Raw genomic sequence first — 20,762 nt, forward strand, 5'->3', positions numbered from 1 at the left:
GGGATTCCATTCCCTGACCACCTTAAGACACATCTCTATATCAGAATGAGAAATAGTAATACCATAGATGGCAAGTGAATGCCTAAGAATACGTAAAAAAGGAGAAGATGAAGATTGTCCCATCACCCTGTAATATAAAGAAAAATAACTCACCCTTCCTGACAATCCAGCAGGGTCCCTGTTCGGGCGCCAATTGTGAACGTCTAGTGCGTTCGGGTCCCTGGGTAAGGGTCGAGAAATCACCGGGACACAGGGGATGCAGAGCCAAGGCAGCAATTGCAACTGCATGCTGAGCTTTATTTGCATGTTTCTTTTATATTCTTCTTCTAACAAAGCAAGCAATTCTTTAGTAACACTTCACCCACATAGCCCAAATATCATGCCTCAGCGGGTACACAGAGCTAAATTCAAGTTGTTCCTGTTCTTTTTGATAAGTACCCTCCCAAAGTTCTTTGTAGACATTATCTAATCCCTGAATGTACTGTTCCCAGGTCCAGTATGCAGGAAGCTTCTTCCTCTAGGCCAAACGATGCAGAAGCTTGTGTCTTGTGATAAGGGGAAAAGGACCTTTCCTTCTCCTAGCGAGGCATGCCTTCAGCTGACCTAAATCACAGCCACAGCTTCTTGCAAAGTGTCAGGCTGAGGGAGCTAAACTCTGCACACTTAAACCCCAACATTAACTCTTTTATTTTTATTTTTTTGGCATCAAGGATTAAACCCAGGGGTGCTTAACCATGAGCCACACCCCTACACAATTTTTTATTTTCTATTTTGAGGCAGGGTCTAAGTTGCTTAAGGCTTCGCTAAGTTGCTGAGGCTGGCTTTGAATTTGCAATCCTGCCTCCGCCTCCCCAGCCACTGGGATTACAGGTGTGTACCCAGGTAGGGTTAGCTCAATTCTTAAGCCATTTACTCAGTTCAACTTCTTCCCTCTTCTATCTCTATAGTGTGGAAACACTGCCTTGGCCTGTACAGCCCATTCCCAGCCCTGTGGCTACATTACCACCCTTTGAGGCATGACACAACTGCCCTGTGATCATCCAGGTGGCAACAGATGTCACTGCTTCCTCCTGTTCCTCTCCCCCCATAGTGTAATTTTCTTTTCTATAAATTCAGAAAATGTGGAAACTATCAAGAAGTATGATGAAGCAGGAGAAAAATCACTCAAACTCTTCATACTTTTAGCATATTAAGCAATTTGCTAATGCTTTTTCTCCCAATATACATTTAGCATTTGTTGTCATAAAAAAAATGTTTCATAAATATAATTAGCTAAATATTTCACTGACTGGATAATTTATAGAACCAGTTCTCCTTTAGACATTTTTTTTTTCTATTCTGACACTGTTATGGACATCTGGTTGTATTTTAAATTCTTCCTCAAAATGGATGCCCATGCCGGGCACAGTGGCACACACCTATAATCCCACGGCTAGGGAGGCTGAGGCAAGGTTTTTTAATTCAAAGCCAGCCCCAGCAAAAGCAAGGCACTAAGCAACTTAGTTAGACCCTGTCTCTAAATAAGATACAAAATAGGGCTGAGGATGTGGCTCAGTGGTTGAGTGTATCTGAGTTCAATCCTCGGTATTCAAAAAAAAAAAAAAGATGGATGTCCATGGAGAGTGACATGGACCAAATTATATTGTTATACTATGTGCATGTATGAATATGTAACAACAAATTCCATCAATAGATATAACTATAATAATGCACCAATAAAAAATGTGGAAACAAAGGGCTGGGGTTGTGGCTCAGCGGCAGAGCGTTAACCTAGCATATTTGAGGCCCTGGGTTCAATCCTCAGCACCACATAAAAATAAAATAAAGGTACTGTGTCCAACTACAACTAAAAAATAAAATATAAGAAAAAAAAATATTAAAAAGAACAAAAAAGAGCCGGGCACAGTGGCACATGCCCGTAATCCCAGCAGCTCAGGAGGCTGAGGCAGGATTGTGAGTTCAAAGCCAGCCTCAGCAAAAAACAAGGAGCAAGGCAACTCAGTAAGACCCTATCTCTAAATAAAATACAAAACTGGGCTGGGGATGTAGCTCAGTGGTTGAATGCCCCTGAGTTCAATTCCGGTACCCCAAAACAAAAAAAAAAGATAAGATGCCCATCCAGATATGGCTCTTGATATAGTTCCTGGTAAGTCCAGGTAGAACCAGATGAAAACCTTTAGACCTAAGCACTGAAAAAAATAAAATAAAATAAAAATAAAAATCCTTTCACATAATTCACCAAAACAACTGAACGATCATACAACACCATATTTTCCTTTGAAATAGTAACACAACTGTAGAAATCCATGACTGTTAAATATCCATCTCTCCTGCTAACCCATACACCCCATGCACATACACACAGTGGTCTGGGCTAAAGTCATCTTCTCCACACTCCCAAGCAGACACTAGGTGATCAATAACACTGGAGAGGTGGATAGGTAATCAGTATACCAATGAGAATTTGGAAGATAAAGTGAGAAAAACTGTTGCATACCAATCCTCCAAACACCAACCCAAATCCTGCCACCACAGCTTCATATCCAACAGCAGAACTCATACTCACATTAGTTTTATTTATTTTTCATACAAATATTTTACAGTTTTTTAAATCATTTATACATATTCATACAAAGAAAAATAAATTTCAGGATGGAACCTTGGGACCATGGTAGTTTAAAAAAAAAATCTCTCTGATCATTAGCTACTAAAAACAAGGCAAGAGGCTTAGCAGTCGTTTCTGGAGGTTAGTGCGTCTCTCCAAGCAGGGGAACAGATGAGAAGCATCCAAGCTGCTCCCTCAGCTCCCCTCAATCTTCACCTTATAGAGGTGATATGGGGGAAAGGGATTTTATAACACTCGCCCCTAGAAACATTTCAAGAAGTATAGCAAAGGCTTATGGTAACACTGAACCCCCTCTTTACTAGGAATTTGGCAAGACTGCAATTTCCAAATCAACTTTCTACAAGAGTTAGCTCAACTCCTACTCATAAATCTTTCTAAGAAGAGGAACTGCTGCATTCACCACACCCCTCTATCCTTCCACCAAAGGCCCCAGGACAGAGCCCCTAATCTGTTCCTACATAGTCCCCTCCAGGCCCCCCACACACATAAGCTTTCCTTCTACTCCACACCCAAAGACTTTCTGACCCTAGCTGTTCCTGTTCCATAGAGTACTAGCATTACTGCATCAGCACTCACAAGGAATCCAAGCTCACAGCCAGGGAGGTCCAAGAATGACAAAACCATCAGCACCCTACCAAAACTCAGCTCTGCAGCACTAAATAGACATTTTAATCAAACAGGCTGGCTTCCAACACAGCCCATCCCAGACAGAGCCACCATTAGAGATGCAGAGCAGAAGAGCCTCCTACACACAACTGCCTAAGGAAGCAAGCGGGACTATTACCAATTCCAAGTAAAAGAGGGTAAAAGAACAGACATTACAAATGTGGTAGACCCTATCAGAAATGGCAGTTGATGACAAGTTACCCTATATCCTTGGGTCCTACCCAAAAAAGCAGCACCAAGAAAGGGTGTGATGAACAGAGAGAGATCTGTAGCTGGACATAAAGCCCTTGAATTACCAAGGGACTCTGACAACAGCTCCCTTCCCTACAATTATGTAGGACCTGGAGAACAAGACTGTCCACTCCTACACTGAAGCAGCTCCTGAGAGGCCATACCGCTTGTGGTCATCAGCCCACCCCCTTGGTAGGCCCACTGTGGGAGAGGGAGTCACATCCAGAGCAGAGACCCCTCCAAGCAGACACTCACAGGGCAGCCCATCCCACTGTCACTGGGGCAGGCCAAACATAGTTAGGAGGGCAGATAGATCCCGCGCATCAGCCGCCCCGTAGGCGTCACTCTGGCCTAACATAGACAGAGCCAAACGCAGGGTGCTCCAGATGTTTTCTGACATGGCGCCCCCCTCACCCCGAGGGCCCCGGCTCTTCCTCTGCATGTTCAAGGCCTCCAGAAAGTGTTCCACAGCCTCCCTGTAGGGAAACAGAGAAATAGCAGCTGGTGAGCAGAACAACAATGGAAGAAAACAGAGGAGGTGACAGGGAGGAAGATAATTGGGGTTATTTAGTCAAGTGACAGGATCAGAGAACAAGGAGCTAGGGAGAACAGTGCACCTGCTCATGATGCAACAGGCAGACTCACCGGTGAGCCCCAAGGTTAATGCAGCTTATGCCCAGGTTGTAACGAGACCGGATGTAGCCAGGCTGTAGCTCCAGGGCCCTGCGGTATGCAGCCACTGCTTCTTCACTCTGGTTTCCATTGGCCAGGGTGGCTCCCAGTTTATTCCACAGCAAGTAGTCCTGGGATAGGGATGGAGAAGGGCTGGGAACATGCGCTAGACTTAGATCAAATTCTGCCCATTCCTCCCCCTGCTTCACTACTCTGTTCAGCTAATGGGTTTTACTAACCCACTCTATCTTCTCAGTGGTCACAATGTAACCCTCTCACCCCATGCAAACTCCCCAGGGTCCAGAAGACCCTGTCTTCCTGCCCTTCTTTTCCCAGCCCTTGCAAGGAAAACACTGGAATGAAATATCCTGTGCAGGTCTGGAGTTGTAGCTCATTGATAGTGCACTTGCCTAGCACATGTGAAGAACTAGGTTCAATCCTCAGCACTACATAAAAATAAATAAATATTTATTTATGAATATATTATTTATGAAAATAAATATTAAATCTGTACAACTAAAATATATAAAGTAAAATGTACATATAAAAATATATATATATACACATATACATATATGTATTTATATATCCTGTGCACAGTGATTCTTCAACAAGGTACAAAGTTAAGTCCCATTTCCATTCCTTCCTAAAACTCACATTGGGACGAACACTGAGGGCAGCTGTGAAACAGTCCACGGCCTTGTCATACTCCCCACTCAAGTTGAAGAGGACTCCTAAGCCACACTGCACATCGGGGTCGATGGAGGTAGGGTCCAGGCGTACAGCTGCCAGGAAGAGCTCTTTTACTTCAAGAAACAGGGAGCTGGGTAAGGAGGGGAAAAACACCAAAAAGTAGGTAAACAGATACATCTATATTCCTACTTCTCAAATAATTCCTTAAGAAGTCAATCATATCCCCAAGATTGATCAACGTTATCAGTCATCCCTCCTACTTCCACATTCAAATTTAGAAACCTGTTTTTCTGTTCCACCCCTATACTGCATAGTAGAATGCAGACCTCCTTCCAAGTTTCCCATCCCACTCAATAGATCTCAATCTATCCTAACTTCCAAAATCAAGGTCACACACCCACAGGGACTCTACCATGCCTCATCCCAGGAACCCCTCACACTCACTCAGACAACAGAGATCCCAAGACACGCTTGCTGGGGCCCAGTCCTGCCCCACCAGTCCCTTCACCAGGTGCCACCAGATGGGCATAGGCCGGTGTGTAGCGCAGCCAGTCTCGCAGGGTTTCACAGGCCTGTCGCTGCAAGGACTCATTGGTGAAGCTCACAGCCAACGCCATCAGTGCTGTCCGGTTATCTGGCTTTAGCTCCAGACACCTGTTTGGGCAGGGATAAGCAGACACATCATCTACAGTGACGCTGGCACCATGAGCTCCCAGGGGTCAAAGCCAAGCTTTGCAATACAACCATGCTGGCCTCAACCTTTCCCACCCTCTCAAATTAATACAGAAAAGAATTCTTTGATATGTGAGTTAATAACAAAGTTTCAGACCCAAGAAGGGGAAAGTTTTAGCTGCCAAGGAACCAACTAGGTTCCCACAGATAAAACCAAAAACTGACAAAAGAGTAAAACCAGTTCTCTCCCATTCATTCCATGAGACAACACGAGTGTTAACAGCCAGAAAGAAGTCAAAGATCTGGTTCTGGGTTCTCACCAATCTAAAGACTATTGCAGAGCCCTAGAAAACCTGGTCCTCATCCTTTAGCATACTCACCTCCGCAACGCACTGATGGCTAAAAGTTCTTGCTCATTCTCTGCCTGAGTAGTACCCAGATACTGCCAAGCCTAGAGAGAAGTTGACAGATCCCATCATCTTTGTAGTCTTTCCATCCTCCCTTCCTCAGACCTCCCCCACTCACCATCTCTCATCATCCAAACCTAAACCCCAACCCAGACCTGATCCATCTGCACCACCCTCTTTGGGGTCTCCCTCAAAACTGGAGGGAGCAGTCAAAACAATGAGTCACTCACTTCCATATGCTTAGGATCCTGCTGCACAGCAGCCTCAAAAAGCAGCACAGCATTTGGCAGGTCCCCCTCCTGAAGCCGCCGTAGTCCTTCTTCAAAAGGCTGAGGGTGATCACGCAGGGGATTCTCCTCCTCAAATTGGTATCCCTACAAGGAGGAATGTTAAGTGAGAAGTTGTCCGAAAGGGAACCACCACAATCAGAGCAGCAGAGACAGGAAGGGAACAAACAAGACAGAGGTAGAGAAGTTAAGTTATCTGTACTAACTGATGGCAAATTCTCTGTATTATAAAGATCATCTATAACTAAGTAAAATCACTCAGTATAAGATTCATGCTGCTGGGCTGGGGTTGTGGCTCAGTGTAGAGCTCTTGCCTAGCATGTGTGTGAGGCACTGGGTTCGATTCTCAGCACCACATATAAATAAAAGTCCATTAACAACTAAAAAATATTTTAAAAAAAGATTCATGCTGCCTTCTCCTATTTATAATATCTAAAAAGGTAGGAAAGTCTACCAACTCTGATCCATGTTGGGCATGAGCTCATTTTAGAAAGTCTTCATAGATGTGCATTTCCATATCTTTGACTTCTTACCACTGGACAGAAGGCATTTCTTCCTGTGTGTGTGTTTGTGTGTTACTAGGTATTGAACCCAGGGATACCCTACCACTGAACTACATCCTCAGACCCTTTTTTTTCTGAGACAGGGTCTCATTAAATTGTCCAAGGAGGCCTCAAATTTGCAATCTTCCTGCTCAGCCACCTCAGGAGCTGGGATTAAAAGCCTGTGCCACTGCACCCAGCTTGTCAACTAGCAATTTATGTAAGTGGGGTAGTTTTAAGATTAGATGAAAAGTCACTAGCAAGATGTATGACTTGGGACAAGCAAATAAAATGCTCCTATTTGGGAAGTAAATACTTACCATTACAAAACAGCATACAGAATGGAAACAAGAAGCAAAATACCAGACAGAGCCTTTTTAAACATAGATTAAAACATAATATAGTTAAGGACAAATTAGGATGAAACTGTACATAATAAAGACATGAGGCCATTTCATTATTTTTTGTGATTTTGGTGAAGTATTTCAGCAAAGTTCGAAACTATTCTAAGTCTTCAGTGACAAGTCATTTGTCACAAAGGAAAACTGAATATTTACAACAGGTGGTTCATGAAGTGAGATTACACTGTAGGAGATGGATCTGAGGTAAAGTATAGTAATGTTGAAATAGTTTTTGGGAAATAGATTTTGGGAAATTTTTGTACAATATTAAAAACTCAAAAGGCAGAATAGGACCCAAGTTCAGGGATTAGTAAAGAGCCCAGATATGTTCTAATAAAACTTTATTTATGGACAATGAATTTTGAACTTTATTTTTTATGTATCACCAAATATTACTCTTCTTTTTAATTTTTTTCAACCATTTAAAAATGTTGAAACCATTCTCAGTGAACCATAATAACTACAGGTGGCATGTGGATTTATTCCATAGTTTGACAACCTCCACCCTAGACTACCAGAATTCAATAAAATAAATCCTTTATATTCAAACCTTAACCACCATCCATCATCAATCTATGCTTTAAGCCACTCTTGGGGAAAGAGATTATGGTCATCTATGTTGTAATTTCCTAATGAATGTAATTTCTACCTCTCAAAGCTACTGAGAGCATCAAATGAGTATATTCACCAAAGCTATAACAAAAGCTTAATATACTATTTATAAATAATATTATCCTCATTGTTCTAGATCTTTCCTTGAGATACAATGGCTTGTTTGTGACAGCCAGGAGTGATCTGAATACTATTCATGTGTCTTCAGTAGACAATAAGACAAATCAATGCCAGAATCTTTCAACCGCAGAATTCTCTAAGTTTCCCCTCGTCTTTGCTATCTATCCTCCCTGAAGGCTCATCAATTGCTATTCAAAGAAGAATTTTTCAAAATTAGAATGTCTGCATAGATGGAAAAAGAATACTCTAAAGGAAACCATAACAATCTGCAGAATAAATCTAGCATCACTGTTATATCCTAAAAGTCTAACCCAAGCCAATCGTTATGCTATGTCTCATTCACTATCTGGTCTCTTCCAAAATCTCCTAAGATCATTCTACAGAAATACAAAGTAGAGTACCTCCCATCAAAGAAACTTCTTTCACATGGCAGCAGTCTATTTAATCCATACTTGAGCAAGTACTTGTTAAGTTGCCTCTGAAAATTTAAGGGTTGTCAAAAAAAAAAAAAAAAGTACATTCAAAGAGACCTAGAAATTTATTTGACAATCAAAAGATCCACTTTTTAAAAAAAGTATTATTGACATATAATTCAATATCCACTAGATTAAAGCCAAATAGAATCTGAATTGTTCACTAGTTTAAAAAAAAAAGTATAACATTTTTTTGTGTGGAACATTAATGCAGATGTTTCTAATCCTAATTTTGCAATATTTCAACATATCAATAATATTAAAAGGGTTCAAGAATTTTATCTACAATGTGTAACTTGCCTCTTAAAATTAATAAAAGTATTATCTACAGGTATATCTTTCTATTCTCCCTTATCAGAATTCTATTGGAGGAACTCATATTATGGTAAAAGAAGTAAAATCTCCTTTATAATATTCCCCCAGAATACTTTTCAAAAAAGCCAAGATCATGTTGTAAAAATAAGCAAAATCATATCTTTCCTAGTACCAAATTATTCACCAGCTCTTAAATCCTTACCTTTTTTAAGTTACTCTAAATTTCATTCTCCCTGTCTTTGTACAGTTCCCTTAAGTCAACATCTGCCCCTACCACTCTGCTTTGCATCTCAGGCTCTGGTTCTAGCCCCAGAATCCTTCCCCAATCATATATGAGCTAAGAAAAGGAATCACTCAGTTCCTTTTTGCCTTTTTTCAAAACCAAGCAATTCTTTCCTTTCCACCCTATGCTTCAACACAAGAATTTAATTATTAGTCACACTCCCCAACACAGATTGTTTTTACAGTGAGAATGCTCAAGTAACATGCTTCTAGGTCAACAGCACATGCATGCTCTATGCAAAATTCAATAATCTTTCACCACTGACTACTGGGAAATTTTTCTATTATTTAAGTTATTTAATATAATTCTTTGAAACCCTAAATTGGGGCAACTAATTGGTTAACTATGTAAAGAGATTAGAACTTAAGTTGAACTGATGCATTAAAAAAAGAGATTTATTAAGGTGTAGAGGCAGAGAGACAGTCTATCAACTACTGCTTCCTACCAAAGAAGTTAACCATCTTTTATCAAATCTTCCAAGTTCACTATCCAAACCAGAGTAACTTCATCTGTGTTCATGTACAAACCACCTTCATAAGTATTACATCACTGTACTGTTGTTATTTGACACAAGTAGCCTCATTAACCTCTATATTGCAATAATAAAGTATACGTTCAATTGCTGAAGGAATATAGGGACAAAGATATGATTCACACTGCTTTTCATGGAAAGTGGTTTCAAGAAAATTCATCTAATGTGAACAGTCTTCAAATTCAGGGTAAAGGGAAAATCACTAAAGAAGGAATTTCTGGAACCTGGAAAACTAGGAGTCCCCCTACCTTATCATATGAAGCAGATGTAAGATCATCATAGTCAGAGAGCCAGGGGTGAGCCTCAGCATCCCGTTTTGCCATCTCCTCCAACTCTGCCTGCAACTTGTCCCAGAAATCGACATCAGACTGTAGGAAGGGAAGGCAAGTAGAGAAAGGAGATCCTTCATAACCACTCTGCCCCACCCTCAGTTTCACAGAGAATGCACTCCCTAAGGCCACAGGTCTTAAATTTCAACGTGTTAAGGAATCCTCAATCCTCCGATGAGGTTTTTTAAATGCAGATTCCAAGATCCTATCCCCAGATTCCAATGCAGTGGTCTGCAGTGGTGTCCAGAAGTCTCGGTTTTGAAAAGGAGCCACACCACTGCTACACAATTCTCACACAGACAATCCATATACAATATGAAATACAGCATTCATCACCTTTGATGTTAATAACCCATTCTCCAAAGGAATAGGTGCTCTCAGAGTGCCCAATCCTGCACCAACTGCTCTTACCTCTATAGCTGACTTGGCTCGTTCAAATTCCATGTCAAGTGCAGATGTGTTTACTGGTCTTGTGAACTGGTCAACCCAGGCCTCTGAGGTACCCTGTGACAAAGAAAGATGGTCAATACTATCACCAACTTTCTAACCACTAAAACAGACTATAAACCCACTAAACACCACCAGCCTGGACATGCTGAGAAGAGCATTCTCAGAATCTCACTCCCACCCACTCAGGACCTGATAGCTACCAAGACACGCTGGCAATAAAATCCCTTCCCCATCTGGGATCAATGAACACTGAACCAAGGCCTGGGGCACCAGCTGACTCTCAAGTGGGACTGAGAAGTGACAATGTCCTACCTGCTGCTGAATAAACTCTGCTGCCCACTGTTCTGCCTGAGCTCGGCCCGACCCTGCAACGGACTCCAGGGACACCTGCCCCTCGCCAATCTGCCGCACGAATTTCAGGAACTGGGGCACAGAGACACATATAGGCACCTTGGGAGAGGACTTCCAGGTGTGCACTCAACCATGCCCAGAAAAACCTGTGCTTGCCCCTCCCCCTGACCATCTCTAGCTATAGACAAGATATGCTAAAGGCCCTGGAAAAAGCAAAGAGCAGAAAGAAAGGGATCCCTGCCTCTAAAGATTTAAGAACACACCAGATAAGACAGAAGGTTGGTGGGCAAGGAAATGAGGGAAAGATGTTGGAAGGAATAAGCAGGATCCTAAGTCTCCATTCTCCAGAGAGGAAGGAATGGACAACTAGGATCTCATCTACTTTTCCTTAAAGTTAAGTTGGGTAAGAGAAATAAGACTCTTGCCTTCCAAGACCAGCTCTGCTAAGCTCAGCAGCAATGGGATGTGGCTCACCTCAGAATTAGCCAATTTGGGGTCATCCACCTTGGCCACAAAGTCACTAGCTGTGTGCTGCAGATCCTCCTCAGGATGATATTCATCGTACCTGAAATAGATAAGGAAATCCCATTTTACCATTCAATCAACCACCACCTTCCCCATGCTATTCCCCAATCCCAGCCCATGGTAAGTACAGTACCTACAGGAGAAAAACAGAGGGTGACACTATTGCACTCTCTAGTTGAGGAGCTACCATCTCCAATTTACATTAAAGAAGGACATTTGGGCAGGAGCAGTTCAGCACTAGCTACATCTTTTTACCTTTCCCTTCCCCAACCTCAACTATGCAAAGAGAAGGAACAGAGAGAAAGTAGCAAGCTCAAAATTAAAAAGGGAACAAAGTACATAAGGTAAAGTTATGAACTTCTGATAGGATAGGTAGAATTCTTGCCTATAATTGAAATACCAATTTGCAAGGCCAGTAATACAAGTGGAAACATTAATGAATAAAGTAGAAAAAAAGGGGCCTGCCTGTAAGTTGGTTTGAGAATGCAGATGGAGGAAGTTGGGGGAGGCGGGAAAACTGTTCAATGTTGTATTCCATTCACAACAACCCAGAAAGCAACTCACCAGCGATCAGTGGTGGCCGTTCCCTCAGGCTCTCCCAGCCACAACTTCTCCTCAGACTGCTCCAGATATTCCTCAGCCCAGCGGGCAGGGGACACAGACAAGGGGTCTGCAAGAAGTACAGAGTTGGGGAAATAACCCAGGATTCAGGGTGGGATCAGGGAAAGGGAAATAATGCATACACTCAGCCGATTCTTTTAACCAGGCCAACATAGACAAAACCCTGCTGTCTCCCTCAGAGACTTCTAGTCAAAAGAAAATACTACCAAATCTTCAACATTTTCTTCAATAACCAGTCCAAAGGGTACAGGAAACCAAATAAGGAGGCTCAGGAAAGGATTAAGAGACAAACTCTTTTTCTTGAAGTCCATAAGACCTCAATAAGAAATAGCAAGCACCTGAGCTTCCATCTTCCTCACAGGAGTCATGAGAACCAGTAAGGAGCTAAAGGAGAAGAGAAGAGCTCCAAATCTCTCTCTCTCTACCAGAGTCACACCACCCCCACAAAAGGCAACTCATTTCACCATAACATACCTACTAAGGGAATGTGAACAGCAGAAAAACAGGCTAGAATGAGAGACACATGGATCTGCTCTTCCCATGGGATGGTGACTTTTCACTTTGTGTGTGTGTGTGTGTTGCTGGAGATTGAACCCAGGGCCTTGTGCATGCAAGGCAAGCCCTCTACCAACTGACTATATCCCCAGCCCAACTTTTTACTTTTTAATTGAAAGGTTAACATATAATCATCAAGGTACAGAATAGGTGCCAATAAGCACACAGCTCAATTAATTTACACATATGAATACATTCCACTCATGACCCAAAGCAAGTTTACAGCTTCCTGAGTTTCCCTCATGCCCCCAACCCCCAGAGGTAAACACTAACTTTTGTCACTTCCAATTCATTTTAAAAGACCATGTTTTTCAGTCTAATTCTAGAAATTATCTTAGAAGCTTAAGTGACAAAGGGCACTGCTGCAACATCAAAACAAACATTACCAAGGCAACAAACTGAATCAGAGTGCTGAACTCTTTCTCAACCTCCAGGACTTTGTCCTACCATCCCAGGACAAGAAAAAAAAAAAAAAAAAAAGCAGTGGAACAGATTAGGTTTCCTAAAGAATAAGAAAACAGAGAGAGAAGGCATGAGCATGGAATGCTCTTTCTTCCCTTCAGCTCTGCGTCCACATCTTTAAAAAATCAGACACAGAAAAGATCATCTGGTCTGTCTCTAATATAAATATTTGACAGTCACTGCTTTTAACACTGACAAGGCAGATTTGTCCTTGCAGTAGTAAGGTAAAACAAAACCTTCCATTTCATTTTAACTGAGACTTTGCCTGAATAATTTCAATGATCTCAAAATCTGAGAAAGTAATGTCAAAAACCTAAAAAAAAAAGTCCCAGAATACATATTCATAATCATAAATAAGTAGTACATAACTAATACAATAAAAATACAGTAAGTAACTGACTTTTGGCCATAGACTCTGTCTCTTAATTTCAAGGACTCTCAACAATCCTTCTCCTTTTTAGTTCCTACAAGCAACATTTTTCTTTCCTTTGCCCCAAATACAGAGCTCAAGTATGGAGACTGAAAAGGAAATGCTTCATACCCAACAGACTTTATAACATATCCCAGTTCCTTAGTCCTAAAATTTGGTTGAAAAATTACTATTCCTTCCTCTTCCTCTCATGTTCCCTCTTACTCACAAGTGTTTCTACAAAAGCATATTCTGGCTACAAGTGCTCCTCATATTCACAGGAACTTTTTTGTGAAATGCCCTTCTCAATGACCAGAAGCAACTGAAAAATGTAAAGCACCTGAACTTCACAACAGACATGAGGCAGATTTTTTTAAAAATCGCAAAGGTGAGAAAAGTCATCCTCAAATTGCGATAATTTGATATTTGGTCATATATATTTGCCACATATATATGACCTGCTCCGAAAAAAAAGAGTCAAATAAAATAATCAAAAGAATAATGCTTGACCTTCACAATCTTGGTTAAGAAATTCTTACAGAAAATCACATCCATTTGAATATGTCTGAAATTGAAGCAACTAAGGCTGAAGGAGGGAAAGAGACTGTCCTAGGTCACATACATTAGTAGAGTTAGAAGCCATGAATGACCTAAATATCCAATTCATAATGTTCACCTCATACAGTTTTCCACTATGTATTCATTCTGTCTAGGCACATCTATTCCAAACTTGAAAATCAAAAACTCAGAACTTCCTACCCTTAGCAAAGACAGTTTCTTTGTTTGATAATAGCACTATCGAAAAAATGCAGGTTCTAGTCAGCTTATCCACATTCAATCCCAATTCCACCCACCACTTATTCACTGTATATCTGAGAAAAAGTTACTAAATTCTCTAAGTTTCTATTTCCTTATCTATAAAATAGGGATAATAATAAATACTTCATAGAGGTTTCTGTTTAGACCAAAGTACATAGTAACAAATGTTTCAGCTACTATCATTATTATCTATTCATGGCAAACCCATATAAAAATTAAAAAACATTGCAGTGAGACTGTTATTCCTTTTTTTCTTTCTTTTTTTTTTTTTTTAACCTGTCCAAGATTTTATTAGCAGGATTTTAGCGGCCAGTCGCAGAAGTGAAGGGAGGAGAGAGAGAGAGAGAGAGAGAGAGAGGGTGGGAGGGGGGGTCGAGGAGAGGAGAGGGGGAAGAGAGAGGAGAGGGGGGGAGAGAGAGGAGAGGGGGGAGAGAAGAGAGGGGGGGAAGAGAGTAAGAGTAAGAGGGTAAGAGCCTATTCCTTTTCTTTCTACAGCCTCTTCCTCCTCCAACCAGAGAAGGTTTGTTGCCAATCATCTATTGCTATTCCTTAGTCCTAAAATTTGGTTGAAAAATAACTAGTCCTTCCTCTTCCTCTCATGTTCCCTCTTATGCCCATGGCATTTTCCTGTAAGTGCAGACTTATATCTCACAATTATTCTATGAACTTCAAATACCATGCCAATTGGGGTTGTCTTTTTTTTTTTTTAATATTTATTTTTTAGTTCTCGGCAGACACAACATCTTTGTATGTGGTGCTGAGGACCGAACCCAGGCCACACGCATGCCAGGCGAGTGCGCTACCGCTTGAGCCACATCCCCAGCCCCTGGGGTTGTCTTAAATTCAAGAACCCTGAAATGTGTTTTATCTCAAGATCTCAGTGAGACAGAATTATGTAGCCAGAAAATTTAGGAGAGGTGGAATTCCATCAGGAATTTAAACTGAGGTTCACATGGTGATTAAATACTTCTGCATCTTGATTTTTACCTTAAGTTAAAATGTGAGTTATAGACAGAAACTGGTAAAGTCTAATAAACCCTGTGGATTACACCAAAGGCAATTCCCTGGTTTTGATATTGTACGTAACTAAGGATTGTGCAAAATATTACCACTAGGGGAAACTAGGTACAGGATACACAGAACTTTCATGTACTTTTTTTTTTTTTTTGCAACTTCCAGTGAAACTATAATTATTTCCATATTTAAAAATAAAATAAAAAAGAAATTGGGTCCAGGATTGCAGCTCAGTGGTAGAGTGATTGCTTAACATGTATGAGGCACTGGGTTCAATCCCAGGCATCACATTAAAAAAATAAATAAAATAAAGGTATTATGTCCATCTACCACTAAAAAACATTTTTAAAAAAAGAAAGAAATTGAGCTTAATAAATCCAATTTTAGAATCTCAATAATGAGGATTTTTAAATAGTAAGAATTTAGAGTATATCCTTTGCTTGTTTCAAAATCTACTTACCCATAAAGCAACAGTTAACCTCTACCACTGCTTTAATATCAGTCACAAATGCAATAAAAGATAAAAAATAAATAAATTATTAAGAGTCGGGGTTGTAGCTCAGTAATAAAGTGCTTGCCTAGCATGCATGAGGCACTGGGTTCAATCATCAGCACAACATGAAAATAAATAAAATAAAGGTATTGTGTCCATCTACAAATAAAAAACATATATGTTAAAAATAAAGAAAGAAAATTAATTATTAGAAAATTATTTTCCTTCAGCTTCTTCTCCCAGATCTTTACTCATTTATTCACTACCAAAGGCCTACTTCATGGAAAGCAAAATACTACTACACTAAGCCACTTTTATGAAGGCAGACTTCAGAAAGCTCAACTTCCCCTCCCAGGTTCCCATGTCCATGCCTCTGTGAAACAGGCAGAGTTCCAAAAAAACATACAAAATAGAAGAGATCTCCAAAGAGGCTTTAACAGGTGATACAGGTCCAACATGTTTTTCAAAGGTTGTTTTTCATTTATGAGTTAAGGAAGATTTCAATGATTGCAAGCAATTCAGGTAATTGCAGCAAAAAATTTAATCAATCTCAACGCTCATCATAGTAATGATTATTTTTCCTGAGTCACTGAAAATCACCAATGCCCACACATATAATAAAAGTTTCTGTGTGTTAAAAGACAGCATGCTGGGGCTGGGGTTGTGGCTCAGTGGTACAGTGCTCATCTAATATGTGTGAGGCACTGGGTTCAATCCTTAGCACCATATAAACATAAATAAATAAAAGTATTGTGTCCATCTACAATTAAAAAATATTTTTAAAAAGACAGCATGCTAAGTCTAAGGTGTGTCTAAAAACCTGAAAGTTTCTGACAGAAGGTCTTTGTCAAAGCTCAGATTTTAACAATTCCACAAGGAACAGTCTCATTTTTAGCGGAACAGTTATCAAAAGTATGGAACCTAAAGTCAAACAGACATGAGTTTGAATATTATCTGTTACTGAATGGTTTTAGACAAAGTATTTACCCTTCCTGAATCTCAGTTTCCTCATCTAAAAAGGTGAGCTTTACTGTTACATTTTGGGGTTCTTTTTTTTTTTTTTGGGGGGGGGGGGTACCAGGGATTGAACTCGGGAGCACTCAATCACTGAGCCATATCCCCAGCCCTATTTTGTATTTTATTTAGAGACAAGGTCTCACTGAGTTGCTCAGGGCCTCACCATTCCTGAGGCTAGCTTTGAACTCGTGATCCTCCTGTCTCAGCCTCCTGAGCCGCTGGGATTAAGGACATGTGCCACCATGTCTGGCTACTCTTGATTTCTTAAAGCAAAAAAAGGGCAGTGCTTCTCTCTATATAAACAATCAGGAAGAAGAAAGCTGAAAAGACAGTCCTTCTCCCTGTCCCTAATCAGACTGGGAGATGAACCAATCCGGGATACAATGAGCAATAGATGCTTTCAGAAAGGAAATTGGAGTGAGACCCTGAAGCCAGCAGCCGAGCAAAAATAAAGAAAGTAAATTGCAGGCCTGGGACCAGGCACAGTGGCACAGGCATGTAATCCCAGCAACTCAGGAGGCTGAGGCAAGAGGATCTCAAGTTTGAAACCAGCCTCAGTAGCTTTACAAGGACCTCGATAATTTAGCAAAACCTTATCTAAACACTAATTTAAAAAAAAAAAAAAAAAAAAGGAGGGGGCTGGGCATGTAACTCAGTGGTAAAGCACCCCTGGGTTCAATCCCTAGTACCAAAAAAATAAATACATGAACTGTAGGCCTGACAGGAGAGTTTAACAGTTGAACCCATAAGAACTGGAATCTGTCAAACCCTGAGTCAAATTCAACTCTACCACTTACAAAGTTGTATGTCCTTGAGCAAGTTACTTTACCTCTAAACCTCAGTTTTCTTATCTATAAAATATGATTAAAAACAGTAACTAGAACTTGGGGTTCTCATGGGGTTAGATAATGCATTCTAAACACTTAAAAAACAAAGTCTAGAACACTGAAAGTAAATATTAGCTATTATTAAAAATTTTTACATCAGGGAATGGTCTTTGTCCTTCAAGACCACGTACAGTCCACCTATCAGTGTCCATAAGGAAGTAGCTCTAGGCCCCCTCTGTCCCACAAAATTTGAAAATGCTCCTCTCTCGAAATAAAATGGCATAGAATTTGCATAAAATCTATTCACATCCCATATACTTTAAATCATCTCTAGATTATTATAATGCCTAATATAACATAAATGCTATGTAAATCATTGTTATACTATTATACTGTTGAGGAAACAATGATAAGGGAAAAAGTCTGTAGTCTATACTTTTTTTTTTTTTTTTTGGTACCAGGTATTAAACTGGTCACATAACCAGCGAGCCACATCCCCAGACCTTTTTTATTATATTTTATTTTGAGACAAGTCTCACCAAGTTGCTGAAGCTGGCTCTGAACTCGTGATCCTCCAGCCTCAGCCTCCTGAGCCACTGGGATTATGGCATGCTTAGCTGCGCCCCGCAACCAGATATAATATTTTTTCCAAGATATTTTCAATCAGCAGTTGGCTGAAGCCAAGATGAGGAACCCACAGATAAAGAAGGCCTATTGTTCTTTGGGTCATTGAACTCCACAATCATACTTACAAAACCCCAGTTCTGTACATGATGACTTAACACCAGAATCCCAGGTGCTGTGGTGAGTATTTCTCTTCTCCTGGGCCATCCTTCCAATCTCCGACTCCTCTCCACTAAATTACAGTAATAAAGTTCTAGATAATAAAGAGATAGGCCTAAAACCTCATTCTCTCTATACACAAAATTGCTTATCCAATTCAAAATCAGATCTCTATTCTAAGGGAAATCAGGTTCAATGTCTTGTAAAAATTAGTCAAGAAGCCAGAAAAGTCTTAAGTGGTCAAAATCACTGTATATCCTAAGAGGAATTAGGAAAATAGTATAGAATTTTAATTGCCCCATAAGTACTATTATAGATTTTTTTTTTCCCATGATAAGCCTCACCTGTAACTTCAGCGATAAATTCTTGGGACCAGTCAGTCTCATTATAATCCTGAGTTACATCCACAGCATCTCCTGCTGCAAGAAACTCCTGAGCCCAGTTCTCAGATAAGGCCAAATCTGCCACACCAGGGGCTTAAAAGAAACAGAGAAGACTAAGAAATAGGGAAATTAATATATTTATCAGCACAATGCTTAAGGAACCCTGAATGCACAGGAAAACACTGTTCCTTTTTCCTCTGAATCTCAATTCACTACATATGGAATACCCTTGGCCCTGCCTGCACGGAAAATAGTGATCTCCCCTCTCATCAGCCTGTCCACCCCTGTACCTTTCACTGGAACCCACCTCTCTGGGGAGCCTGGCGGAAATTTGACTGTTCAATCTCCTGCATCTCTGCCAGGAGGTCATCCATCTTAAAGGTCTGGGGGGCTCGGGAAACAAGTGGTGCATTCTGGTCCTGCAGGAATTCAGCCACCAACTGTCACAAGAGAGATGGTGAAATGAAACCTTGGGATCAGGAGGTCCCAGAAGAGACAGGGTCCATTGGATGTAGATACTGATGTCAGATACAAAGAAAGATAAACAGAAACTGGAGACACAAAGGGAGAAATTTTCATTCCACAGATTTGAAAACAAAGAATACAAAAAAAAAAAAAAACCACTACCAAGCAAATTTGGTCAGGAGAGTCCAAAGATTGAAATATGGATTAACTAAGTTTAAGGGTGAAAAACAACAATGGGCAAGAGAACAATGGGGCAGAAAAAGAACTGGTAAATTTACCTCATCTTCAGAGGCTACTCCTAAAGGCTTGGAGACCTAAGAAAAGAAAGAGAGACAATAGGGTACAGTGATGAAGGCCACAGGCACACAAGCAAACATAAGAAAACCAAATTCCAGCTTTCCCATTTATATGACCTAAGGGCAAGTCAAAGCCTTTACGGAGCCTCAGTTTCTTCATCTATAAAATGGTTGCTTTCATCTAAAGATGCACAGTGCTTAGTACAGTGCTATTAGTATCACTTGCAACACAACAGAGAAAGAGGCTATTCTAAAGTACACAGTTAGACCCTCCATCCCAGCCCTACTGGTGAATTTCCACCACTGGAACACTCACCGTCTCAGAGGCTGGGGTTCCAGGAGGCCAGGGGCCAGGCCTCAATCCCTCCTGCCGAAGGGCCTTGTCCTGGGTGAAGTGGCCGGCCAGCTTCATGAGCGGGTTGGCACCCCCGCATTCGGCCTCCACCAGCTCCCGCATTGCCATGGTGACCGCCAGCTCTCTGATGGACAGAGTAGTATTGGAACTGAGGTCCCCAGGCCAGACCCTTCTCCAAACCACAACACAACAAGTTATCTAGAGGAGGTGGGCAGACATCTATCCCACATGAGCCAGGTGGCCCACACTACTGGCCACCCTCCATCCCTGTGCCTTTTGCTGAGACCCCCACCTCTGCCAGGAGTCCGAAGGGAGCCGGTACCCTACTGGCCCCCCCCTCAAAAGCCACCACCTTCAGCCTAGGCTTCTCCAGCAGCTTTCACTACAGCGATCTCAGGGGCAGGACAGGCCAACAGCCGCCCCCCACAAAGGGGCCTGGACACGGGAGGAATACGGGGGACGGCCTCACCAACCAGACTTGACTGAGACACTGGCTGGGCAGGGAATGGAAACGCCGCCTGGCCGTAAACCCGGTCTCCCGCACCCCTTTAGTCGGGTGAGTTCTGCGGGAGGCCGTTCCTTTCCCCCCAAATCACCTGAGCCCCTCCCCCGTTCGGCCCGACCCCGGCCCACCCCTCCCGCGCTCCCGACCACCCCATCACTGCCGCCGGCTCGCCACTCCAGCCCCGCCCCCTGGGATCTCAGAGGCCACCGCAGGGGCGAGGGGAACCCCGGGACGCGTCCGCACGCCCCTCGGGGCCCAGCGCTCACCGCCGCGCGCCTCGCCGCACGACCCGTGGGGGCACCTGGTGCGGGATAGGGGGAGGGGAAAGGGATGGGGCGGGGCTCAGGCTTAAAGGGGCAGTGACCGCCGCTCTGCGGCCAAGGCCTGGCGGAAGCTGCCTGAGGGGCGGGGCCTTAGGACTGCGACAGCGTGACCGGAGGAGCCCTGAGTCTTAAAGGGGTAGAGCTCTTTAAAGGGGAAGTCTTGTAGAATCGCTGTGGAAGCGCTCCAAAGGGACGCTAGGATTTGTGTACTGGAAAACTCAAAACGGAATGGAGTTAAGAGGGTCTGA

At 41.9% G+C, this 20,762-nt stretch overlaps 1 protein-coding gene across 2 annotated transcripts; it reads right to left on the minus strand.

Annotated features, from left to right (window-relative positions):
* Positions 1 to 1,693: 1,693 nt before the first annotated feature.
* On the minus strand, positions 1,694 to 20,523 carry Pex5 (peroxisomal biogenesis factor 5). Of its 2 annotated transcripts, XM_026403220.2 has the most exons (16): positions 20,458 to 20,523; positions 19,648 to 19,810; positions 19,314 to 19,349; positions 18,878 to 19,010; positions 18,532 to 18,663; positions 11,752 to 11,857; positions 11,137 to 11,227; positions 10,624 to 10,734; positions 10,273 to 10,365; positions 9,781 to 9,900; positions 6,198 to 6,341; positions 5,941 to 6,011; positions 5,333 to 5,542; positions 4,853 to 5,018; positions 4,169 to 4,326; positions 1,694 to 3,999 (listed from the first exon to the last, which is right to left on the minus strand). In XM_026403220.2, the coding sequence occupies exons 2-16, from the start codon at positions 19,792 to 19,794 to the stop codon at positions 3,798 to 3,800; spliced, it is 1,920 nt and encodes a 639-aa protein (XP_026259005.1). In that variant the 5' UTR covers positions 19,795 to 19,810; positions 20,458 to 20,523; the 3' UTR covers positions 1,694 to 3,797. The 2 variants fall into 2 exon arrangements, with proteins under 2 accessions (XP_026259005.1, XP_026259006.1); XM_026403221.2 differs by lacking the exon at positions 10,624 to 10,734 and having other exon boundaries at positions 1,695 to 3,999.
* Between the last annotated feature and the right edge of the window lie 239 nt (positions 20,524 to 20,762).

The sequence above is a fragment of the Urocitellus parryii genome, chromosome 5 (assembly GCF_045843805.1).
Source record: "Urocitellus parryii isolate mUroPar1 chromosome 5, mUroPar1.hap1, whole genome shotgun sequence".
NCBI lineage: Eukaryota > Metazoa > Chordata > Mammalia > Rodentia > Sciuridae > Urocitellus > Urocitellus parryii.